Here is a 27,030-nt window from a genome sequence, read left to right on the forward strand (position 1 = left end):
TTTAGCCACAATCCTTAGGTAAAATAAAGTAATTGTTAGCACTTCCATTGTCCTTGGAAGGTGACAGGTGCCTTGGCTTCATTAGGGTTGGGATTGAAATCTAAAATTCCAGCTAGATAAAAACCATTAAGACAGGATATTAGAAACATTTTATACTACTTGACATTTAGGTTTTAAAAAACCTATTTTTCTTTTCATATATTTACCAACAAGGACATAATTTAGCCTCAAAAATGTTTCCTTGAAATATTCCCTTCCAGAATTTTATAGTTTACTAAATGCAATTAGAGTTAGTTAATATGTTAAAGCTTCTTCTTCCAGGAGGAAAGATTATATTTGACAAAGTATCAGCATTAGAAATTGTCTTCAATTTAATAGAGACATGTAAATAAAGGGAACGCTAGAATTTGTTAAAATGTGAACATTAAAAACAACCCCACACTATGAAAGTTGTTGTTTCTTATATTTACTTGAGATTAACCTCCTGGCTGAGCACAGCTTTTCTGCAGGCTTCAGATCACTGCAGGAAGGCCAGGAGGCTTTTGCTGGTGGCCCTGGTTCCAGGCAGGCTGGTGGGAGCACAAGCCGCAGTGGGAGGCGCCATCATCTATCGTGTCGGGTTACAGTCTCCTGGAGCAGGGGTAACTGGCTTGATCTAGTGACTGGCTTTATAATTACATTGCTGATTTGTTAGGGGAGGCTTTGTCTTACTTACCAATTAGCATGGATGTTACTGCAGGGACCTCTGAAGTCCTGGATGGGCTTAGGTTTAAAAAAAAAAAAAGAAAGAAAGAAAGAAAAAAAAGTTTCCTGATCCAGGCAGATCTTAGGATTTTTATCACCAGCCCCGCCCCATCTGTATAAATAAGCAGAGGTTCTCTCTCCATTGGAATTTTGTCTGTTGCTGTCATTCCCCTGGCCAGAGGCAGTCACTTTGGGGGTCTGAAGTCTAGCTTTAGGATGGGGATACCATCCCCTGCACCTGGCCACCCCCTCCTTGGGGGATGACAGTCACCACTCCCCAGCTGGAGTGCCAGGATACGGGGAGACCCTGCTGAGGTCTTCTGTTTCTTCCGCTTCCATTGCTGATCTTGCCAGCATCCTCAACCACCATGTCCTTTTCAAGGTGGTCTTTTTGTTCTGGCTGTGTTTTGCTGTTACTTGGAGGAAAAAAAGGTGTTAAAAGCTTAAACATCATCAGATTTCTCAGCCCAGCATGTTTTTCAAGGTGCAGTATTTTAAGTGAAAACTTGTCTAAGCAAACGAGGAGGCTGCTCCTGTCCAAGTAGGCTCTGACTTCTCCTTCCTGCCCCAGAGCCTAAGTGGCACAGAAGGACATAGGACTGTGGGCAGGCTCCTGATTGCTGGTGGGAGATGGCCTGCTGTCAGGGACAGAGGCTCTCCACTTGGACCACCTCCAAAGCAGATCCCAAGAACATCTGAAGGCAAGTAGGAAAGGGAGGAGAAAGGAGAGGCTATTCCATGTGTCAGAAATTTTCTCAAGGCAATTTCCAGCCTACCAACGAGACAGCCTTTCTTTGGCTCAGAAGTCTGTCACACCCACAATCTTGCCAGGGCCACTCCTTTCTTCCCTTACCCCCAAAGAAACTGAAAGGATATGTCTCCACTTAAAGGGCCTGGCACATGATGTCTTGAGGAGGCAACTGCTCTAACCTTGCGAGGCGCTTGTCACTCCTTTGTTTTTTCTTCTTCAGAAAAGGCAGTTCCACGTGGATTTCAGAGTAGAGGCCTTGCTTTTATGGTTTTTATCTTCAGCATTGGTGCTGCCAGGCTCTTCAGCAACTGATAATCACCCCAGGAGTCATATTGGACCGTGTGCTCAGGAGGTTAGGGAGATGATGTGAAATATGACCAACTCCCCGGAAGCCACATGCACCGCTAGGAATTGTAGACCCCATAGATTCGTTTTGCCTTGTAACTGACTTTTGAAATAAAATGTCACTTAGTTGTGAAGCTTCCTATACCTCTGAAAAGGGAATACTGAATTTTTAGTTGCTCTTATTTACTAGTCCAAAAAGATCAAGCTCTTGAAAATGTACATAAGGTATAAACCAACTTGGCCTTGAGGTATTTCACAGCAATGAATTCCTGGGTTCCCAGTCCATCCCATTCCAAGCTGGGTGTAGCAAGCATCCCTCTTCCAGGTGAGGGTGATGCTGAGCTCAGTCTTCTCTCTGTGAAGGACCAGGTGCCTCTACTCTGATTCCATTTTGGTCCTGCATCAGTCACACGTTCTCCAGTCATTGCCCCTCTTCAAAATTGGGACTCAGCTGTCAGTTTTTGCCCCCTCTTAAAGATCTTATGCAGCATTCATTCTCTTCTCTGGACACAGTAGAAATGTCTATTAGCGATGGAGGGTTTTCCTTCTATCTGGCATGACTTTTGCATCATTCTTGACTGGCAGAGTCAGAAAGCAAATCCTCCTTGTGGGCTGAGGAGGACTACCAGGCAGGCCTCCTACGGACCCCCACTGTGAAACCTTTCCCTAGGAGTCTTCAGCTGGGCCACTAGGAAGCCCTGGGGCCACAGGCTGGATGAGCCTGCATGTGAAAGCAGCATGTTTTGGTGGTTAGGTTGGGATGACAGAAGTGGTGATTTGGAAATATAGATTTCATATTCATTCCTTGTCATTTTATTTTATTTTGACAGATCAATAAGCCTAAAGGACAGTGATTTTTAAATTTTTTTTTAAATCAGGCATGGTGCCGCACACCTGTAATCCCAGCTACTCAGGAGACTGAGGCAGGAGGATTTCAGGTTCGAAGCCAGCCTCAGCAATTTAGCAAGGCTGTAAGCAACCTAACTAGACCCTGTCTCAAAAAATAGGACTGGAGATGTGGCTCAGTGGCTAAGCACCCTGGGTTCGATCCCCATTGTCACAACAATAATTAAAAATAAACATAGGGGGACTGGGATTGTGGCTTAGTGGTAAAGCACTTGCCTAGCATGTGTGAGACCCTGGGTTCAATTCTCAGCCCTGCATACAAATAAATAAATGTTCAACAACTAATAAAAATATTTTTAAAAAATTAAAAAATAAACATAGTTACTGTTCTGGTTCCTTTTTGAACCTTGGGCATAGGACCTCACTGCCATTCACTTTAAGATCACAGCAAGTATCATCTAGACCTCATGGGTCAGTAGGATCTAAATTTCAGTCTGAAAGGCTAAACTTTGTCATTCAGATTAAACTTAAACATCTTAATTGTGCATATAGTACTCTTTTTTAATATTAGTTGTCAAGCCAGGTACAGTGGCACATGCCTGTGGTTCCAGCTACTCAGGAGACTAGAGGATCATTTTTACCCAGGAGTTTGAGAACAGCATGGGCAACATAGCAAGGCCCTGTCTTTTAAAAATAATAATAATTATATATGCATGCGTGAGCCATCAGTTGCTATTTCAAAGAGACTGTTCATTCCTTTTTGTCCTCTTGCTTAGTGACAAATAGGGAAGACCTCTGGAATCAAGATTAACTGAGAAAAGATATTCTCAGACTTAAATGTAAGTGACCTGATGGGGAAAAGAGGAAACAGCAATTCTCAGAATCCTAAGATCCCTGGAAACTTGTTGGGAACCGTGGGCCAGCAGTCTGGGTTCACTAGGCCTCCAGGAGAGGCGGATCCTACCCAAGTGTGAGCATGGAAGCCCTTTTGTGGAGGGGCTCTCACAAAAGGGCTTCCCAGCTGCAGTTTTCCTGCCCATACTGTGTGCCACAGCCCTAGTGCACTCTGTGACCAGGGCCCCTATAAAGCTGTGCAGCTCTCCCCTCTCTCCTGCACTCTAGTCCATGCAGTTCACACAGAGGGACACATACCTGGCTCTGTTTTACAAGATTTCTCTGCTGTCCCTTTGTGTCTTTTCTCATTCTTTCCACTTACTGTTCATTTATTCAGCCACTATTGATGGGGCATCCTCTGTGTGTCAGGAACTGTCCTATGCTGAGAATTAGAGGTGAACAGAACAAACAGCCCGTGCCCTCATGGGGCTAACTGTGGAGGTGGGAGGCAAACATGAAGAGTTTAGCCCACCTTAAATACTAACTTCAATGAGGCCACAACGCCTATTTCCAGGGGTCTCCCCGGTTGGCTCCAGTCCATGGTAATTGTTAATTCCCTCCTGAGGGAGTCACTCAGGATCTGGAATTGCAGAAGGAAGAATATCCAGGTCAAACAGTCTCCTGATCCTCTGGCTCTTTCTCTGTGCAGGAAACTCCTAGTGACATTTGTTACTTTTTAGCTTTTGAGGGTAGGGTCCTTCCTAATGAAAAGGTATACCATCAAAGGCCAGGTCTGGTGTACAGAGAGTTCTATTCAGAACTAATCTTTCTGGGAAAGTTCATTTATTTTGCTACAAGTGAGTTTTTTTCCTTATCTTTAAGCAAACTTTGTTTGCTGCAGTGTGTGCTCAAGTTTGTTTTTAAAAATACAGGTGGGGCTGAGGGTGTAGCCCCGTGCTAGAGCACTTATCCCTAGCATATTTGAGGTTCTGGGTTCCTTTCCCAGCACTGCAAAAACTAAAAATACAGAAGAGTTAAGAAGTTGTTTCTAACAGGTTTACTGGGGAGTCAGAGTGTTTCATCTCAAATCCTGTAGTAAGAGTAAGTGAAAAAAATCAATAGAAAAGTGGCTGGGATTCGTTTGAGTTCCTTTTGGGATGTCAGAAGAGAGAGGGGAACAGCACTGGCCTGATTGCTTCATGTGGAGGGGGTCTCTAATCCACCCCAAAGCTCTGGGGCTTTGGGGACTTCGTCTGAAAAACTGGGTGGAAGATGTGAGGTTTGGACTTGGGTCTTCACATGCAGAAGGAAAGGAGTGGGTGACAGAGACCTGGGGTGGCCTGGGAAGCAAGGGAGTCACCAGACCGTCCTCTGGATGAACTTCAGGCCCATACTGCACAGCCAGACAAGGGGAACCCTCTTCCATAGTGTCCCTGAAAGCCCTTAATGAGCTCCTGCTCCTGCTTCATCTGCAAGCTGCTGCCTAGTGAGGCCTTTTGAAAGGTCACGTGCCTCTCCAACTGGGCTTAAAGAACTATTGTTATTTTCTCAGACTGCCTGAAGAGAAAGAGGTTTCTGAGGAGCTGGCGACCCTGGCCGTGGCCAGCCTGAGCCAGGCCCAGAGAGGCCAGGAGGGGCCCACGTGTCTGGCTTCGTGCTCTCTGGTTCTTGAGGGCATGTCTTGTCTTTTCTTTGAATTGTGCCCTGCCTAAGGAGGCGGTCGTTAACACAAGTCATGAGAATGGGAGTTCTCGCTGCCCTGCCCTTCAGGAGTTGGAGACCTCTCCTAACCTGGCTAATTGGAATGTTACTTTGACATATTAGGCAAACTTGGGGAAAGCTTTCTTTTTAAATAAAAATGTGGGGAATAGATTCGATTATGTTACACTTTTAGTCCTTTCTCAATGATTTAGAATTAGGATTAAAAATCAGGATCGTGTTCATTTTGCGATTTTAGTGGGTGTGTAAAGCTGGCTTTGCCTCTCCACACAGTAAGAAAATGAAGACAAACCTGCTTGGAGACACACTCTTATCAGGGGTCCTTATTTACACATTCCAAGAGCACCCAGGGTTCAATTTGTGTATCTGTTCCTGCTGACCAAGTGTTGCTTACAAGGGCCCTCCGCCCTCCCCGTTCAGGTAGTATTGCAGATGTCTTCTTACACATCTCCTAAATCGTTAGGATCATCACACAGCTCTGGCCAGCTGGATTTTTCTTACTGGAAACTAGGTGCTTCTCAATGGAAATCTCTCTGAAAGTATCTCCACAGATCTTTCATTATTGCGTGACCTTTGTGCTTCTTAAATATTTGAGTATGGTAGTTCAGTAATTATTTCTAGGGAAATATATCATTGAAAAATTACTATTGTTTATTCTGGTAACAAGTCTTTAAATTTAAATAGTTCTACATTGACGAGAAAAGAAAAATTTACACCCTCTTACCTAAGGTTACCTTTCCTCCAAAACTGCTAAAAATTCAAAGCGGCATTCTGTTTACTAATTTGTTTTTAGTTTTGTTTTGGTTTACATTTGAGGACAGTGCTTCTCAAACTTTTCTGTAGTGATAGACCATCTTTTTTTTTTTCCTCTCAGTCCTTCATGGACTTCACTAAAAGACAATAAAAATAACTACTTGAAAAGTGAGGTAAAAACAGAAAGATGTAAAAGATAGAAGCTCCTATTTTAAAATTAGATTTGCAGACATACAATTACTTTGTAATTTTACTGTAAAAGTTCCTAAATAAAACCATATCTCTACTTACCTCACTGTGGACTGGTGACAGTTCATACTGGCCCCATCTGTGGGCCACACTTTGAGAAACATTGTTTTAGAGAGTGCATGTGTGTATTTGTGTACTTACATATACATTTAAGTGTACTGGCCTGATAGCATTATAATGTAACATGGATCCGATAATAACTGCGAATTAAATGCACCCAGAAGCAAGGTTTTTTTTTTTTTTAACAAGTATTTAAATGCTTGAATTGTGAGGGAATATAAATATACAAAAATTGTGAATACAACTGTATGTCTCAAAACTCAGATGTCTGGTAACACTTTTTTTTTTTTTTTTTTTTTGCACTACTGGGAATCAAACCCAGGGTCCCATATATGCTAGGCAAGCACTCTACCACTAAGCTACATCCCCAATCTGGTAAGAGTTCTGATGTATAAAGTAGAAACTATTGTGCAAAGTGAAATGAAACCACCTCCACTCTGATTCACCCCCAAATTTCAGTGAGCACAGATACTTTAGATAGGAAATGGCCTATGCAAAGCAGATACACAAATGAGACTTAGCACTGAAAGATAGGAACTGTCTGTCATATGAAGCATTAGATAAGCCAGTTCTTACTATTGTACCTTCCTTGTCTCAGAGAACAGTTAATTACAGGATGGGTCTTTGGTCTTTTTGGTTCTAGTGATTGACAAGCCATTTTGTTCATGCCTACAGAATGAGGGGAAATGTTTCCCATACAAGTAACTCACATTCTTTGTTTGTAAGTATTAACAAATCTCAAGCTGATACTGATGTTGATAGATTGCAGCTGTGCCAACCTATCTGGTGACTGGGGCATTGGAAATCAGTCACTACACTTGGGATTATGTGCCAGGTTCTGTGGCTCCCTGTGTGTCTGTCTCAGGGGACAGCACAGCCTGGCCATCTTTTAAGCAAGTATTGGAAGGAAGTTCCTGTAAAGTTTCAGTGTCCCATTAGCCTTATCTCTTTAAGATGAGATTTGGAATTCAAAGAGGCTGATGAGTTGTAGGAGGAGAAATCCTCTTGGAGACCAGCCTTTGCTTGAATTGGGCTCCCCACAGGGCCTAGCGAGTGCCTGAGACAGCATGTTGATGAAGTGAGCTAGAAAAGAGTTGAACTAGGCATCTTCAGTCAGCTGAAGCAATTCAATAAAAGGTAAGTAGCATTAGGAAGAAAAATCAGATACCAAAAAATAGTTGCCTGGATATGAAGCTATCATAGATGTCACGTTGAGAAAGGAATCACAGGGTCCAGGTGTGAATGCTATACACCAGGCGAGGGAACACATCAGGGCCTGGCTTAATTAGACCAGGCATCTAGGTCTGGACAACAGGGGTTTGACGTCCTTGGTTGAATGGTTGGAAGTGAGATCTGAGGCACAGACTGCTGGACTTGAGATGGTTCTCTTCTGATGGTGGAGGTTATGAAAAGAGGTAATGACAGTGTGACCGCAGAGAGTTGGAAGGGTCACTGTCTAGAAGGTGACAACCAGTTGAAGACCAGTGTTCGGAAAGGGGTTTTAAAACTCAACCCATTATCAAGGCCTGATATGGGGACCTTGTTCATTTGAAGTGCATATGTATTTGTAGAATTACGGTAGATATTTTGTTGTGAAATGTCTCAAGTATCCAAACAGCAGTACCTATAATCCGAACAAATTACTTTAAAATTAATGCAGTTGCATTCAGATATGACCTTGTGCAGTGAAACTGAGCCAAGGAGAAACTTGGACTGGGAAACATACATTCTTCTACTTGATTCTAGAGTGAAAAGCAGCGGCCGCTCAGTCTCTGTGGTCATTTAACACAGGCCAAGTGCTTCACCACATGTCACCCAACAGGCAGGAAGCCTCTGATGCATAATGAGGAAGGAAAAAGCATTTTGAAAGCACACACAGTTCTACCAAAATTGTACACCTTCCCCCTTCTCTAACTTGTTTTTTTTTTTTTTTTTTTTTTAATCTTTCAAAATGTGTTGAAACAGTAATTCATGGCACCTATATCTGTTTAGGTCATAGTGTTGTAAGTGTTTTCTTGAGCTTTAAAAATAAATCCATTTGGGGAAGGGAAATTGAACCTGCATGATAATGTTAGGCATGCGAACACAAGCACATGAGCTGAGAAAGTCAAAAATCACGGTTTCCATGGTAACTCCTAACTTGTCTGTGTCATACACATTTCTCAAGAAATACATTTGCCAGACTACCTAGTGATAAAAATTGCTCTGCAGACATATGAGGGTAGATTTCCCAATTCTCTCTCCTTCTAAAAGGTCTTCCCTCAATTAATCCATCTGCTCTTCTAAATCACCCAGGCAAGAAACTAAAGTCCAAGTTCTGCCTTCTAAGTCAGCGTCTTTTCTTTCATGGTGGAAATTAGCCTTTGTGTGATTCATGCCATTTCCTGCCTTTCTCCTTTGCAGATATATGTTGGGTAAAGGAGGAAAACGGAAGTTTGATGAGCATGAAGATGGGCTGGAAGGCAAAATCGTGTCTCCCTCCGACGGTCCATCCAAGGTGTCTTACACCTTACAGCGCCAGACTATCTTCAACATTTCCCTTATGAAACTCTACAACCACAGGCCCCTGACAGAGCCCAGCTTGCAAAAGACCGTTTTAATTAACAACATGTTGAGGCGGATCCAGGAGGAACTCAAGCAGGAAGGCAGCCTGAGGCCCGGGTTCACCCCCTCCTCTCAGCCCAGCGACTCCCTGAGCGACAGCTACCGAGAGACCCCGCCTACCTTCAGCCACCTCACACCCCCTCCCGCTCACCCCTGCGACCTCGGAAGCACTACACCCCTGGAGGCCTGCCTCACCCCGGCCTCCCTGCTCGAGGACGACGATGACACTTTTTGCACTTCACAGGCTGTACAGTCCGCAGCTCCTACCAGACTCTCCCCTCCAGCCCTCCCGCTGGAAAAGGACAGCTTCTCCTCTGCCTTGGACGAGATCGAGGAGCTCTGTCCCACATCTACCTCCACAGAGGCCACCGTGGTAGCGACTGACAGCTTGAAAGGGACCTCCAGCGAGTCCAGCATCCAGAAACCCGAGGGGCCCCCAGAGGGCCGCACAGAGGACTCAAAACTGATGGACTCTCTGCCCGGGAATTTTGAAATTACAACATCCACAGGGTTCCTGACAGACTTGACCCTGGATGACATCTTGTTTGCGGACATTGACACGTCCATGTATGATTTTGATCCCTGCACATCTGCGTCGGGGGCAGCCTCAAAAATGGCCCCTGTGTCGGCAGATGACCTCCTCAAGACTCTGGCTCCTTACAGCAGTCAGCCCGTCACCCCGAGTCAGCCTTTCAAAATGGATCTCACAGAACTGGACCACATCATGGAGGTGCTCGTTGGGTCCTAATACCCGGGGACTCGGCCACTTGACCCCACCGCCATGCCCACCCAGACACTGCGAGCATTTCCCCACAACCCTGACAATTCTCCACACTGTGCATGCACCCTTGCCTGCCTTTTTCAGAGAAAAAGAAAATTTTACAAAAGGATCACACTAGTTTTTGCTTTGAGCAGAGTTGGAGTGCCTTCATCCAAGTATGACCACTTTTAATATGCTTTTTTGAGTGGTTCCTCAGAGACCTACTACCCCGGTATAGGAAAGAGTCCATTTGAAGACAGCGTTGCTAATGTTGAATGACAAACATAAACAGTTCGAGTGAAGCACAAGGATTAAGTTGGAAAAGCTGTAAATTGCATGTGCATATTTGTCTATTTTTTCTATAAGTTTTAATGCAAGAGGTAAAAAAAGAAAAAATATATATATTATTTAGATAATCTCAGTACCTTTCCTGGCATTTTTGCCCTGTATAGGTTGACTCGGCAATTCAGCCTTTTTAGAGGCATTAAGTACTCCTCGTAAGTGTTGCATTTACATGGCTGTTTAGAAAACTGCTGCCCAAATTTATTTTATATTTTTGTACAGATTCTGCAGTTTATGATATTGTTTTTCTAAAAACAAATGCTGTTTATACATATGAGATAGCTATTTTGATAGGATTTGCTCACATAGTTCCTGCAAACTTCAGATGTACAAGTTGCACTTGTACTTTTATAGAGTTGTAATGTTTTATATGTGTATGGTGCAAGAGAAAATTGGATCAAATCAATCTGCAGTTGATGTCCCCAAATGCAAACACACACAAACACACACACACACACACACACACACACACACACACACACAGTTTTAAGAAAGGGCCAAGTGATATCACCCAAATTTCACAAGCACCATCCCCCTGGCACAAACACCTGCCAGTACTGTGACTTCCAAAGCAGAGCCAGGTCTGCTCATCAAACTTGCATTAAGCAATTGGCGGGAGATGGCCATGGAACTTGGGGTTGGAGTGATGGTTCTCCTTAGCTTCCTCTGTGGAGGAACAGCTATCATCTTAGTTAAGAGTGTATTTATGCCAAGTTTGCGCATTTAATTGTTTTTATTTTTATTTTTTAATGAAAACCCAAATCGTTCCCTTTTTGGTCTAATTTTTATGATGAACCAGAAATTTTACACACAAAATTTTATGAAAAGCAACCAACCTCTTCATGGAGCTGAGCCGTATTGCAATGCTCAGGGCTCAGAAAGAAGAAATTCTTTCCAGAAGGCATCCATCATGTTGCTAAATTGTCTTTTCCAGCATCCCTTCCCTAGAGCTTTTGTTCCCTCTGTTGCTAAGAGCTGGAAATGGCATCCTCATGATCACCACAGTGAGCTTGGCGTGGCTCGCCTCACCTTGGCTGGCCGGGATGCACTCTTCCAACATCCGTGACTCTTAAAGCTGGAGTTCGTCACCTTGCATCATAGCATCCAGTCTTGTTGCTTTCTTAAATCAACTGCTAATTTAACTACACTTTACACGGCTGTTTTACCCAAATACACAGACAGGAATTTCTATGCATGTTTCCCCTCCTCCCCTATGCCCCCCCACCCCCAGGAGACCCTTAGGCAGCTTTTTATTCCTAGTGGTGTACATTTAATTTCAAAACATTTGCAATGTATCATGCTTGTTGCTGAGATTGTGGCCTTTCTGTTTCAGTTTTCTTTCTTCCAATGGTACTTTTAGCTGTTGAGTGCAGGTTACAACCTATATTGTTATGCAGGTGGCTTCTTTAGGAATAACTTTTATATTTATTTAAAAATTTTTAAATTATGGGATTTTGTTTTGTTATTGTTGTTGTTGTCGTCTTTGTTGTTGGTCATTTGTCAATATTCAGTCACCAATTCTGCTCACTTCTTGCCATGGATAAAATTGGGTCTCTCTGGCCAATTAAAGAAGACAACTTTAGAAAATGGCACTTTAAACAAGCCATAGATAGTTCTATTTTTATAATGCACATGGCAAAGCAAATATATTTGTGATGAAGGACCTGCTCATCTAAGCAAGAGATTCATGTATAATATGATTAAATCTTTCTGCCTTCTAATGTGCTTTTTCCCCCACTCAAATGTGTTTTAAAAGGCTAATTATCAACTCAGTAGAGCAGTGAGAAACTGATCAAATTGCAACTTGTTCTCCTACAAGCAGCCTCCACACACACCTCTTACTGCTACACATGTGTCATTTCCTTTGATATAGGACCAGGGACCATCTAATTAAGGTTAGGGTTGTTTTAGATGCTTCCAGTATCACCAAGCTTCCTTTTCTTGTAAGGAGACAAGCCTGCCCAGACTCTATGCTTTGTACAACCAGAGGACCCTGCAAACTGGCCACGTGTTGCCCACATCTACATACATAGACACACACAATAGTGTTGATTATACTGAACAATAACAGGATAAAGCAGTTGATTTGCCATTGTTAGAAATTGATTTACAGTAACTTAGAACAACTGTACTTTCGTTGGATTACCAAACCTTGTGTGTTTAAACAAATCCCATATGTTGGGCAACAGTTCAAATAAGCACAGAGAAGTGTTGCCCAAACTTGGTTCTCTGACTCTGGTGTATTTGTAAGACTAGGCTTCAAAATCAAAACAAAAACCCCCAACAACAGCAGGCAAGTGCTTTTTAACTCTGAAACCCTTGCTGTAAATTCTTGATGCTCATGGTCTAACAAAGATATACATGGGAAACCAGCGGCCCATTTTCAGAAAGAGCAAAGCCATCAAGAGTTCAAAGTGTCTTTGTGTCCTATTTTTACCAAGCGATGTCCCAACAGAAGAGTAGAAGCCTGAGTGGGATCTCCAAGTCTCAGTTCTAGTGCAGGACGTGCTTCCAAATGCCTCCTGGCAGCAGTTCCTTACCCTTTATGAAAGGCACCAAGTGGCATCCAGAGCCAGGCAGGCGGCTGGAGGTACCTTTTAGGAGAAAGATGGACTGGGTGGGGCTGGGGCTGGGAGAGGACAATTATTGACAGTGATGTGCAATGAAGTGACAAGATGAGAGCAGAATCATAAGAGCTTTGAATTTGAAGTGATTTTTTCCCCCATAAGTTATTTATTCCTTTTTTTTTCTGTGTAAATATATTTATTTTACTGTGGAGCTCTAACAACATCTGGATGATAATGTGCAGAATGTATGGTAGGAATGTATTCTCTTGTAGGAATGTAAATCTGTATTAAAAGGGGATCTAAGTCAGATCCCCGTGGGTCTTCTCATCAGATACACAGTCCACATTCACTTTTACTGTCTTCTCTAATATGGGTCTATTTGAAATATGCAAAAGGTATGGATGAGGAATGTTTTAATACCTCCAAATTTTTAAGAAAATCAAGCATCAAAGGGTTGATATTTTTAAAAGTTTCTTAGTAGCATTTTCTCTTGATGACAGAAGGTGCAACCACACGGGCACCCACATTCATACCAAAGGGTGAGAAATGGCCAGAGCCTCCTACACCCCTGAGTGTCTTTACCAATTGAACTTTTTATTGCCATAGCCCCTTGGAGTGCCCCCAACCACCCTGAGGTCAATCAAGGAAAATTTCTTAACTAAATAAGCTCCAAAGAGCCAAAGTATCAACTTACAGATCATTTTTAAAGCTTAAATTTAGTAACCACCTTTGCGGTAAACAATGAATTATAAATACCGCAGGGGCAGCCTTCTTAAGATGTAAAAGAAAAAAAAAAAAAAAAAAGACTCTACTTTGTGCAGCGATTGTTATTCTCTCTATGAATTGTCTTAATTTCAAAACCTTGCTGTTACAAATTGGACCTTTTTACCATTTTCTGAAAATACTGAAAAGAGCATATTTAACCTGTCCTGACTGTAAATGGTTAACTCCTGTAACTGCCCCGCATCCGCGTGGCAGCAAGGTGTGTGCATCCTGCTTTATGTACAATTGTTCTCAATGCTTCCAAGAATGAGTCTAAATGGTTCTTGAAAATTAGCCAGGATCAAATGCTGTTGCAGACAAAGCCAATAAAAAATTTTGGACTTCTTTTGGGGATAATAAGTTTGGAAGAGAAGTGCAGTCTACATGTACAAACAACCAAGATTTTGAAAAAGGTGTACATAGTGACATGTTTGGTGCATGGGTTTTGAGGAAGGCTTTTTGTCAAAAAGGAGGTGTGACCTTTCCCCACAGACCTGAGAGCTGTGCCTTTTCTATGCAATATTACAGACGTCACATCGGAACCCTGAGGGCTGTGTTCAATGTAGGTTCGGACTGTAATTGAAACAATTGGACAGATTAAATGTACATGGAAATGAGCAGTCTTACTTTTGTAGTTTTATATTATACAATAAACAGTTAAAAGATGGGAGATTTGTGTTTGCAGTTCTTTTAATTTTTTTTTTTTTTTTTTTTTTTTTTTTGTGGGGATGGTACTGATCGACCTCCTGCATGCTAGGGCAAGCACTCTACCCATTTGCCTGGCGTGGGATCATTTGTTCCCATTAACCTAGGGTCTGGTCCACACCGGCTCTCTGCCAGGGTTAGTGTTCTCTGTCTTCCTGAGCCACCTTTCTTTCCTGGTTCTTTCCAGATGTCGTTTTTGCCAGGGTTTGGCCCATGACCAGCTCTCCAAGCCTGTACCCAGTTCATTGCTGGCTTTCCTGAGGTCATCTAACCCACTCAGGAGTCTCAAAACTTGTTGCCAGCTCCTGCCTTGCTCCTGAACTCTGGACTTCAATGTCAAATTCTAGAATTTCCATCTCACAACGGGTCTTAAAATAGGCCTCTTTTTCCCATGGGGCTGAGCCTGCAGTCCTTACCCTGCTCCCAGGCATGTGGCCCCGCCCCAGTCTCTTTAGCCCTCTCCTACCTTCTCCTCTTCAGTCCTCCACACCCCACAGTGTTGTCCCTGCTTCCTAACTGGCCTCCAGGCTTGTTGACATTGCTGACATCCCTGACATTGAAGGTGACATGCCAAAAAGTAAGCAATGATTGTGCCCATTCTCCTGACCCTGATGCTACAGCCTGCACCCTCTCCGCCAGCCTCCAGGGGCTAGTGAGGCAGGTTCTGGGCACTCTTCCTTGGCAGCTGGGCCACCTTCGATGGAGTCATGGGATCCAGCTTACCTCCTCCAGGCTATTTGGGGCCACTAGACCAGCTGGATAGGAGCGAACTGGAAATTGTTGGAGGGGTTCCAGTACCTCCAAATGTGACTTCAATTTGACAATTAGATCTTTACAGAATTAAATGTTTTAGCATGAGGTTGTTAGTGTGGACCCTAACCTAATACAACCAGTGTCCTCATAAAAAGAAATCAAGACAAAGACAAACAGGGAGAAGGACCTGTGAGGATGGACGCAGAGGTCATGGGATGCTTCTACAAGTCAAGGAGCACCCAACAAACCCCTAGGAACTAGGAGAAAGGTATGGGACAGATTCTCCCTTACAGCCCTCAAGGAACCCACCCTGCTAACACTTTGCTCTTGGATTTCTAGCCTCTGAAAAAGGCTGAAGTTTCTATTGTGGGAATCACCCAGTTTGGGGTCCTTTTGTTTTTGTTTTTGGTACCAGGGATTGAACCCAGGGGCACTTTACCACTGAGCTAGATCCCTTTTGAGACAGGGTCTCACTGAGTTGCTGAGGTTAGTCTTAAAACTTTTGATCCTCCTGCCTCAGCCTCCTGAATTGCTTGGATTATAGGCGAGCACCACTGAACCTGGCTGGGGTCCTTTGTCATGGCAGCCCTTGCAAACTAATACAAGTAGGATGAGCCATTTAGAGATACCCAGTGGAGACTCTAGACAATTGCAAACAAGGATCCACTCTCAGGAGTGTAGTTTGTATCCAGAATTAAGAGCATGTACTATTCATTAATGATACAACTATGGGAAATCATTCAACCTCTGTGCTTACGGAGACAAGATAAAGTGATATCTCCTAAAGTCCTTTGAAAATGTTGGCAAGTTTTGAGTATTACTTCTCTCTTGCCTACAACTGTACCTGGCATATAGTAGGCACAAGATTTATTGAATCAGAAGGGGAGAAATCCTGTGATGTGCCCTTCCCTGTGGAACGAGAGAAGCACGGTGTTCGGCAGCATCCCTGTCTGGTCCAGGGTCCTCTCCCCACCTCCCTGTATGTGTGCCCCATTCCCAGCCCACAGCAGCACCTGCCTGTGACTTTGTCTTCTTCTTGTAGAATGCCCATCATTTGAAGACCAAGCTCAAATTCCTGTCCAGGAAGTCACCTCTGCAACCCTGCAGTCAAAACCTGTCTCTTGGGGTTAGGATTGTGACTTAGCAGTAGAGCACTCATCTAGCATGCATGAGGCCCTAGGTTCGATCCTCAGTGCCACATAAATGTAAAATAAAGGCATTGTGTCCACCTACAACCAAAAATGAAATTAAAAAAACAAAAAAAAAAAAAAAAAAAAAAAAAAAAAAAGTACTGCCTCTTTCTCTAAGCTCCTTCAGGCCTCTGCACCTCTGCAAATGCTCCTGCTGGTCCTGCAGTGTCTTCAGGTTAGCATCACACCATGGGTTTCCTCTGCCACCCTCCATGATTTTCTTTAAGAGCAGCAACCTTGTGATATTCCTCTTTGCCAGGGATCAGCACACCACAGCCTATTGACCAGGTCCTGTCTACTGCCTGTTGTTGTTAAAAAAAAAAAAAATCCTAGAACATGGTCATTCTCCCTTATCTGTGACTAGCCTGTGGCCACTGTCATGCCACGATGGCAGAGCTGCAGTTGAGACAACCACATGGCCCTCATAGCTGAAAGATTTACATTTCAGTTCTTTACAGAAAAAGTTTGCCAAACCCTGATATTTGCAGCCCACATGATTCTTAGAACACTCAAACCATTGATGGGACAGGCTCAGGGCTTTCATTGCTTAGGGACACACACCTCTGGAGAGAGGAATACAATGGGAGCCAAGGTCACCAAGTGCTGGAGGTAGTGATGTAAGGGCCTGAGGGGGCAGAGCAGTCAGGAAAGCCACACAGGAACAGACATCTTCAGAGAGCTCAGGACTTAGGAGAAGCCTTAGGTTGGGATGTTCTGCTCAAAAGGGCCAATTTCATACATGTGAAAATGAGGACCAGAGAGGGAAACAATTATGGTCTAAAGAAAATGAGCACTGGGGTTCAGATTTTGGCTTTGCAACCAGACCACAAGAGTTTGAATCCTGGCTCCATCACTGACAACCTGTAATGACAGGCACACTCCTGAACCTCTGTACCTTGCTCTCACATTTATAAAATGGACTGAATAATTGAGCTTATCTCATGGAATGCTGGGGATTAAATGAGTTGATACACGTAAACCGCTTAGAATGGTTCTAGGACATTAAAAAAAAAAAATGTCCACAAATGTTGGCTGTAACAAAAGTCAGTGGCTAAAATCTATGTCATTCTTGGGGTTGTGTTATAGGGTAGACCCTAAAGCAAAAACAGGTAACAATGCTGAAGGCATGCTTGGTCGGGGACACCGTGACTCCCTGATCCCATGCTTGTTTTCAAGGGGTCAGTTATTTTCTTACAGAGAATACTGCTGCATGCTCGTGTGGCCACCATTGCCTCTTCCATGTTTCAACATTCTTTTGTTCCTCTTGGAAGGTAACCGTTGACTGAATTACAAGTAATAGTCCCCAGGGCCACCACTTACTGTGTGTTCATATGTGCCTGACACCACTAAGTACTGGTGTGCTTGATTTTGTGAACCCTTCCAAGCCCAAGTCCCCTGAAGTTTTTCTTACCACCCCTGCTTTACAGAGGCAGGAATCCAGACTCAGAGAGGTTAAGCAGTTTCCCCCAAAGGTCACATAGCCGGCAAGTGGCAGAGCTGGTATCATGACCTGGGTCGCTCTCTTATAACCCCTTCAGGACACCACTGTCTTCAGCTTGAGGCAGTAGGATGAAAGGACAGATTATGTTCTAATGCAAGGGACCCTGCACAGTCATTCCACCTCTCTTCTTCATGAGGCCGTGTGGATATCTGGTAGCACACTGGCAGCATTGTCCTGAGAAGCAAGAGAAGGAAGGTGTCCAGGTGGGCCAGCAGTGAACCAGGAATTGAGACAGTTTTTCAGGACTGAATCTCCCCAGGCTTTCTTGTCCTGGCTCTGTGCGACCTTGGGCCAGTCACTTCCCTTTTGGGGTCTCAGGGACAAAAGTAGGAGGCAGGACATATGTGATTCTCCCTGACTGCCCTTTAGAATCACAGGAAGTGGGTCTCCAACAGCATTTCTGGGCATGGGGTATGGGTTTTAGGATTTTACAAAAGCTCTTGGAGGGGAGGAGAACTGCTGACCTAAGGTGCCAGCCCTTGAGGCATCTGGGATGGTGTGGCCTTGTGCACCACAGGGGAAGCACACAGGCTGGCTTTGTCCCTGGATCTGGGAACCCCCTCTGCAGCAGGCTGTCCCCCTACCCCCCCCTCGCCCCACAGGGCAGCCAAGCTGCCAGCTGCTAGCAAGTCCTATTGTTCAACAGTGACAAGAAATGGCTGCGGAGCACAGGCCGGAGAAAGGCTGGAGGCAGGGGGGAGGGGCGGGCAGGCTGGAAATGGGCTCCCAACCCTGGCTCCCCTGGGAGCTGGCCTGTTCGCCCCTCATGAAGTCCCCTCCCTCCTTAGGGTCGACTGGACAGGATGAGTGTGTGGGCAGAAGTGTGTGGCGCTGGTTTTGCATGTTGGTGGACGAGTCAGGCTGCCTGTGGAGAAGGATTGATGGTCACTTGTGTCCCAGCGGAGCGACTGAAGGCAGTGCCAGGTGGCTGAGCGCTTTGAAATTGAGTTCCAAGTCCATGGGGCCCATGCTCTTGTATGTTGTGCTGCTGGGGGCGGCTGGAGAGAGCCGGGTGATGGTGATGACCCTTGACATGGGTATCCAGCTTAATGATGTATGAAGCATTTCTTGAACATTCAGGGGTTTTTTTGTTTTGGTTTTGGTTTTTTAATTCTTGTGATGATTCCAGAAGGAGGCTGAGCAGGCCTGAGTGGGCTGGGTGCAGAGAGGGACACAAGACCACTGGGTATGGGACTAGAAGGATTTGACGCTGTCCTTCGTCACGCTCCAGCAATTTAACCCTGTGGCTTAAAGAAGCTGACTGGGGGTTTCATTATGAGGAGAGCAGGATCCATAGCTAGCCTCGGAGCAGGCCAGGTATTCTCTTAGAGCTCTTTAATAGGGACTCAGTGGGAACCAACGCCAGCTGGAGACTTGACTCTATCCTTTCTGTCCCTGGGAGCCTCCCTCCCTGAATCCTAAACACACACAGCTATGATTGAGAGGGCCAAAGAGGTTCAGCCATGGGGCAGCCACTGCCCTCCCATGGAGCCATCCCACACATTCCACCTAAGAGGAAGTTTGGCACTTGCTGGGTTAACCCAGCTTCAAGACAAGTTCCCAAGTTCAGGGTCCCTCTTCACCAGATTGCTGTCCCTAAGCCTTACCAGTGCAGAAGACCCCGCCCCCTCCCATGGACTCTCAGTCAGTGCCTCCCTGTCTCCCTTCTGTATTACCCTTTGAAAGTGAGCTCTGCTGTCACCCAGCAGCAGGGTCAGCCTGGGGATGTCTGATGCCACCGACCTCTGTGCCCTCTTGAGCTCAGAGTTTTCAGGATCTAGTGTGCTGAGCTCTTGCTCCTGGGTTTCCAGGCAGGCCTGGGAGTGCTGGGAGGCTCCAGGTTTGGTTTATTAAAGTCAGGGATCTGAGTCACCCACCAAGAGAGGCCCTAGGGATCCCTGTGGGGTGGCTCCCCCACTGGCCCTGGGGCTATCCCCTGAGTGCCTGGCTTCCCCCTGGAGACTGCCTGATCCCCTGGCTATAGGGTCTTTTGAGGTAGTGATTTCTGTTTCCAGATGGGCCTGAGTATCTCTGAGCATGTGCAGTTAACTTGCAGGTGTGTTGTGGAAAGGCTGGACAGAGGGGCTGTGGGTGCCAGGCCCTGGTGGAGGTGGGCTCTGAGGAAAAGCATTGGCCTGGGAGGAGGATAGAAGCCTGTGGCATGGTACTTTTGTTCTGAGTGGTCTGCAGATTGACTGGGGTGTAGACAGGGCTTGTTTGGGACCTCAAGTAAGGGCTGATGGGTCAGGTCAGGGCTGGGAGCCTCAGGGATATGGGAGTTGGGGAGACTACCTTTGTAAAGCACTTTCCCTCTGGGGCATTTGGCTGGCCCCCCTCTGGTCACCCTTTCGCTGATGCAGAAAGGGAAACCAGAGTCCAGAAAAGTAAGGCAAGTAGTTTGAGGGATCACAGCAGATAGTTGGGGAGCTGGGGTCTGCGTGTGCTTCAAGACTCTGCTCTGCACCTCATTGATACGCTGCCCAGCTGCCCATGGTCCCCAGGCCACATTGGGGGTCACTGTGGAGAGGCCACTAAGCAGAAAGCCTAGATATATCCCTGACTAGTTTGCAGCTGGCTCAGAGAAGAATGGGAGGTCAGGAATCCTTTCTGGTCCCCAGTTCCTAATCATCTGTATCCTTGGCCTGCTTGGCTTCTCAGCATGAGCACAGGGAAGAATAGGTCAGTCAAAAGATCTTTGGAAAAGAGAAGGGCTCACCACCACTGAGAACAGTCATTGCTGGTCATGAAAAACCAGAGGACAGAAAGGACCCATGAGATGGCTGCTGGCAGCAGGAAGATGGACTGGGCCACTGCAGGGGAGGGGGCCCTTGTGATGTGTGGGCTCTTCCGTTGAACGAAGCTTTCAGGCTCATCCTGGAGAGCTTGCATTGTGCACCTCGCACCAAAATCCTTGGAGTTACTCTTGACTCTCCCCTTTCCCACCCACATCTACTCTCAGCAGATCCCCAGCCCAGCTGCCACCAGAATTATCACAACAGCCCCCTACCTGGTCTACCACCTCCCACCCTTGTTTGCATCCTGCATCCTCAACAGAGCACCCAGAGTTATCCTTTGGAAATAAATGAGGACTGGGTGCGATAGTGCATACCTTTAATCCCAGCCACTGGGAAGGCTGAGGCAGGAGGATCACAGGTTTGAGGCCAGACTTAGCAATTTAGTGAAGCCCTAAGCAATTTAGGGAGAGGCTGTTTCAAAAAATAAAAAAGGTCTGGGAATGTAGCTCAGGGAACCCAAGTATCCCTGGGTTCAATCTCTAGTACCAGAAAAAGAAGGAAAAAAAAAAAAAAAAAAAAAAAAAAGAAGAAGAAGAAAAGAAAGGTCAAGGAAATAAAAATGAAAAATAAATATGAGCACTTGGGGATTCTGTGAGAATGCAGATTTTCATTCACCTAGTTGGGGTGGGCCTGGGGCTCTATTTCTAGCAAGTTCCCAGGTCATACTGATCAGGGAAACCACTGAGAAACCAAATGCCAACATGTTTCTCCTGCGCTCCAAGGATTCTTCTGCCTGCCTGCCTGCCTTTCTCCTTCTCTCTCTTTCTTTCTTTCCTCTTTTCTTTCTTTTTTCCAGTGTTGAAGATCAAACTCAGGGTCTGGTACATGCTGGGCAAGCTCCACCACTCTCCACTAAGCTACACCCCAGCCTCGGCCTGGCTTGCTTAGCTAAGACCCACAGTTCTTGTCGTGGCTTTTGTGGCCACCCCACACCTCTCCGAGTCCCATTCACTTGATTCCAGCCCCAACCCTCTTCAGCTCCTGGAGCACACTCAGCAGAGTCCTCGTCTGGGCTTCACGCATCCTGTCCCCTCTGCCTGCACACTCCTCCCTACAGGCCCCCTGGCTCCCTCCTGCCTGCCGTGCCTCTGGCTCTCAGGCCCCTGTCCTGCCATCCTTTTCTTCTGCTGTTTCCTCACGGCACACCTCCTGGTTAATTTGATCATTGTGTCTCCCTCAGGAAACTGTAAAGTCTGAAGGCTTGGGGGTGGGAGGAGTCTATAGTGTCTCCCTGCTGGGTGCTGGGTCTCCAGGCCAGGGCAAAGTACATCTGGCACCTGCCCTCTCTGTTATTTGCAACCTTGTTTCCCCACAGAAGGGCAGGGCACAGGGTTGAGGAACAGAAACAGTCATGGTAGATGTTTCTTCACCTCTACTTATGTCTGTGCCAGGCTAAGGGTTGTCCATGGAGTATCTCATTTAATCTTCACGACAGCAAGGTAGGCACTGTTGTTGCCACCCACTGGAGATTGGCCTCCTGCTCTGCTTGCTACCCCATAGGTCACTAGGGTCTCCCTCCCACCCTGGGTCAGGGACCTGACTTCCTTAGCCAACCCTGTCCTGTCCCAGAGCCAACACTTGGCAAACTACAAGGAGGAGAAGCTTCTAGCCTGCACCTCCTAAGGCCAAGGGACCAGGCTATGTCCCTGGGTCACCGAATGATCCAGCCCCTGCAACCAGGGACACTGTGAAGATTGGGAGGACTCACCTGGAGGAAGAAAGCCTGAAGACATCATATCAGGTGAGAGAATTGATGGACATAATGACGTGTGCTGCTCTTGTGAAAGATGTCCCTTTACCAGAAGAAGTTTTGTGCTGTCAGCCTGTGTGCCCCACCCCACCCCACTCCACGCCACATCCACCCACAGGCTGCAGCACTACTGTGGTCTCCATGATGTGACCTGTTTGCAACTAGTGTGGAGGGAGAAGAACTGCCAGCCCTGACCTGAAGGAAAGGGGAGTAGACACCAATGTTTTAAAAATTATTTTTTAAAAAATTTTTTACTAATAGATTTTATTTGTTTAGAGCATTCTTAGGTTTACAAAAAAACTGCCCCCCCCACAAAAAAAATGTACAATGTGGAGCTGGTAATGTAGCTCAGTGGTAGAGTGCATTCTAACTCACTGAGTTCCATCCCCAGTAACACAACACACACACACACACACACACACACACACACACACACACACAGGTGCCTCTCCCTCCCACTTCAGGGTTCCTCTATTACTAACATTTTGCATCAGTGTGTTACATTTGTGACTGTTGAGGAGCCAATAGTGATATATAATTATTAACTGAAGTTCACGCCATAACTCACTGTTGGTGTGATACATTCTGTGCATTTTAACAAATTTAATGACATGTGTCCACCATTATGATATCATACAGAATAGTTTCACTGTCCTGAAAATTCCCTGTATTCCATCTATTCATCCCTCACCTCTCCACCAGAATCCGGGCAACTTTGGACCTTTTCACTGTCTCCATGGTTTTGCCTTTTACAGAATGTCATACACTATAGTTGAAAGCATACAGCATGTAGCCTTTTCAGACTTAGCAATACACATTTAGGGTGCCTCTGTGTCTTTTCATGGTTTGATAGCTTTTGAGACCTGAATAATATTCCAATGTCTGTATGTACCACAAGCCAACATTTACTGTTAGTGTTTTGGATTTTAGTCATTCTAACAGACATGGAGTGGTATCTCATTATTGTTCTAATTTATGATATATATATATATATATATATGATATATATATATATGATATATATATATTTTTTTTTTTTTTTTTTTCTGTTTTGGTACTGGGGATTGAACACAGGGGCACTTAACTACTGAGACACATCCCCAGCCCTTTTAATTTTTTTTATTTTGAGACAGTCTCATTAAGTTGCCGAGGCTGGCTTTAAACTGACAATCCTCCTGTCCCAGCTTCCCGAGTCACTGTGATTACAGGTGTGCACCATGGTGCCCAGCTAATTTGCATTATCTCAATGAAATATTATATTGATTATGTTGAGCATAATTTTATATATTTACTGGTCATCTGTATGCCTTTGGTGAGGTCTCTATTTAAATCTTTGCCCATTTTTTAATTGGATTGTCAATTTTCTTATTGGAGTATTCTTTGTGTATTTTCAATACCAGTCTTTTTGCAGGTATGTATTCTGTAAAGACTTCTTCCTTCCTAGTCTGTGGCTTGTATTTTTATTCTCTTAACAATTTTTTTTTTTTTTTTTAGAGCAGAAGTTTTTTTTCAATTTTATTGATGTCCAACTTAGTTTTTCTTTCATGAACCTCAATTTTGGTGTTCTATTGAAAAAGTCATTCCCAAAACCAAGATTGCCTAGATTTTCTTCTATGTCATCTTGTAGAAGATTTGTAGTTCTGCATTTTATATTTAGGTTTATGATACATTTCAAGTTAATTTTTGTTCTTCTTTTTGTCATTTTTTAAAATTTGTTTTCTTTTATGGTATGAGCACATGGTCTAACAGTGAGCTACACTCCCACCCCTAGTTTCATTCAAAAAAATTTTTTTTCATTAAACACAGCTTTATTAAATTCATTTTTTATATGTAAGTCAATATATAACTTGTTTCAGCACTATTTGATGAAAAGACTTCTTCTCTATTGAACTGCTTTTGCTGTTTTATCAAACATTAGTTAGACTATACTTGTATGTGTGCATTTCTGGGCTATCTATTACCCAAAACCAAAAATTACAGGGCTAGGGATGTGGTTCTGTGGTACAGCACTTGCCTACCATACCTGAGGCCCTGGATTCAATCTTCAGTACCACAAAAAGAAAAAGAAAAAAACAATAAAGCAAATTTAGTTTAAAAATCTTAGTTTTATATGCAAATCTAAAATCAGAAAACATTTTATTCCATGAAATAAAATAAATGTTCCAATAAGGTAAACAGAAGAGATTGGTTTTATAGACAGAGAAGGGCTAAAGAAAGCAGAAACAAAATAATTTAAAAAGCAGACCAATCATTTCAAAGTTATTTTTCCTTGTAAGGTAGAGACCCAGATACAGAAAAACAGCGGGGGGGGGGGGGGGGGGGGGGGGGACAAACTGATAAGTTCAAGTTACAAATAAAAAGCAAAATGAATTTTATTATCATGCTGATTGAAGCTATCCTGGGAAACTTGGCTATTATCTCTCTCACTGCTTTACTCAGAAGGTAAGATAAGAACTTAGCTTCGGGGGTTGGGGTTATAGCTTAGTGGTACAGAGCTTACCTACCATGGATGAGGCACTGGGTTTGATCCTCAGCACCACATAAAAATAAATAAATAAAATAAAGGTATCATGTCTACCTACAACTAAATAAAATAAAATACAAGGTGATAAATTCTGAGTTAAAAAAAAAAAAAAACAAGGAGAACTTAGCTTTGGTAGAACTCTAATGTGAGTGATTCATTTTGATTTTTAGTCTGGTCTATTAGAGCCCAGTGCAGGCGCTTAGTTCAAAACAACAACCTCCTAAAATTTTTATTTAACAGTGTTCTGGTCTTCTTACCTATTTACATATCTGTTTTTCAATACCATGCTGTCTTGATCACTGTAACTTTATACAAGTGAGATTGGTAGTGTCGGTTCAACCTACTTTGTTTTTCTTAACTTCAATGTGTTAGCTATTCTGGGTCTTTGTTTCTCCACATAAACTTTAGAATCAGTTTGCTAATATCGACAAAATAACATGCTGGGATTTGGATTGTGATGATTGCATTGAATCTCTACATTGAATTGAAAAGAACTGATGTCAGAACAATATTGAGTCTTCCTATCCATGAACATGGACTATCTCTAATACTTAGATCTTTGCTTTCATTCATTCATGTTTTGTTATCTTCCTCAAATAGATTTTGTACATGCTTTGTTAAATTTATTTCTTATTCTGGGGTGCTAATGTAAATAGTTGTGTCCTTAATGTCAAGTTCCAAAAACATTCAAAATTTCAACATTCTAAACATAAATCAGGTTACCTCCTGGTTCTCCTGCCTCATTTTTCCCTCTAAACTTAAACTGTCAGCTCCTTACTTGACCAGACCTCGCCTCCAATCTCAGCTTTTCTACGTGCTCCCTCCCATAGTGCCATCATTGCACAAGCCTTTTCTGACCTGGGACCACCACTGCAAGCTCCATCCTGCCACAGAACTTTTGCACTGCTACCCCTAACTTTCTATTACTCCTCTCCAATTACTATGTTTATAAATCGAAAACAGTTAAATATCAGTGACAACATAGGGTTCTTCTACTCAATATGTCTCACTCCTTCTCATCCTCTAAGCCTCAGATCCTGTGCCACCTTCTCAGAGAGACCTTTTCTGGCCACCTGATGCCCATCTGAGCACATTACTGTTTTATTTTCTCCAGCATTTATCACCATCAGAAGTCATCTCATATATTCATTTTCTTCCTGGTTTCTTACCTTCTTTCCCTCCTCTAGCATTCAGGAGTATGTTCCTAACAGTAAAGACCTTGTCTTAGTAACAAGCCCCTGAGAGACCAATTGAGTTGTGGACCCCAGATATTTGTACCATCTTAAGGAAGGAGAAATCCACACACATACCTCGAAATTAATTGATGCCATATTTTCAACTAGATCTCTGGTTGGGGATGGAGACTGATTCACCTGACATAGAACAATAGGGAAATATGATATTTCTGCCCCTAAGTGTTGAGGACCTAATTAATAATCTTCATGATCAGGTCGTTAAACAGTAGCTTGGATTATTCAGAAAAAAAGAATTCTGTTGGAAGCAGAGGGGTCTAGGTGAGAAGTAGCTCTGCTCTGGCAATACCCATTTGTTTCTTTGGCTACTACTTCCTTCAGCCTATCCCATCCTCAACAACAGAATAGCTTTCCTTAAACCACACATTGTGTTCCTCCAGCTCCTTCTCTGACTCCTTAGTGCTCTAGGCAAATATTCAAACCCTTTCCAAAGTCTTTGAAGCTCAACTCTCTCCTGCCCCACTGACAGCTCCTGGAGTTCCCTGCAAAGGATCGGCTTCTTCCCTTTCTCCCTAATGAAATCCTGGTCATCTGGAGCTCGGATTAAGCCACACCTCTTTCAGGAACATTCCCTGTCCACATAAAATACAAGCTCCTGTGGTTCTCATGTTGGTGTCCAAGTTAGTTTGCTTATCACAGGGTTTCTACTGGACCCTGTTTCAGAGCTTAGGTTTGGAAGGATGGGGATTGAGTGCAGACTGAGTGCTGCTTTGGCTCTTGTGTGTGACTTATTGGAAGGGGAAGGAGAGGAACCTGAGGGTCCTCCCAGCTGGAAAGGACCTTTCTGGGTAATGTCTCCTCCATGATGGGGGTCAGAACCCCCAGAGCACGAAAGCTCAGGGAAGTTAATTGTGATTCCCTCGAAGGAGAAATCTATATAGCAGTTCCTCCTCCCCTGACTCCCCTCCCTGCTCATAAGTGTGGAACCAGCCGGTTTGACTCAAGTGGCAGGAAAAATGCCACCCCCCCGCCAAGCTGCTGCACATCTGTGCCCAGACAAAGCCAGCTAATAATCCTAGCCTTTGTGTGAGTGTTTGGGTGTTGAATTCCACTTGGATCTGCCGGCTTTTGGAAGGGGAGATTGGAGGGGATTTAGCGAGGACAAAAGGAACCCACTGAGTGGAATGGTGGGGCGGGGCAGCAGGGAAGCTAAGAAACCCAAGTGCATTCACTCCAAGCCTGGTCAGGCCTTCTGGGAGCCCAGCTTCAGCCAGAGCTGCCAG

General features: G+C 44.3%; 1 protein-coding gene across 2 annotated transcripts in view; it reads left to right on the forward strand.

The window, feature by feature from the left end:
• The window catches only part of SERTAD2 (SERTA domain containing 2), a 105,428-nt gene extending 91,422 nt beyond the window's left edge, over positions 1–14,006 (forward strand). For both annotated transcript variants that reach the window (XM_079109733.1, XM_079109732.1), the window contains exon 2: positions 8,705–14,006. In XM_079109733.1, the coding sequence (XP_078965859.1) occupies positions 8,709–9,653 (945 nt within the window). In that variant the 5' untranslated portion in view covers positions 8,705–8,708 and the 3' untranslated portion in view covers positions 9,654–14,006. The remainder of the gene's footprint in view (positions 1–8,704) is intronic.
• The last annotated feature ends 13,024 nt before the right edge of the window (positions 14,007–27,030 follow it).

The sequence above is a fragment of the Sciurus vulgaris genome (assembly GCF_902686455.1).
Source record: "Sciurus vulgaris genome assembly, chromosome: 14".
Classification (NCBI taxonomy): Eukaryota; Metazoa; Chordata; class Mammalia; order Rodentia; family Sciuridae; genus Sciurus; species Sciurus vulgaris.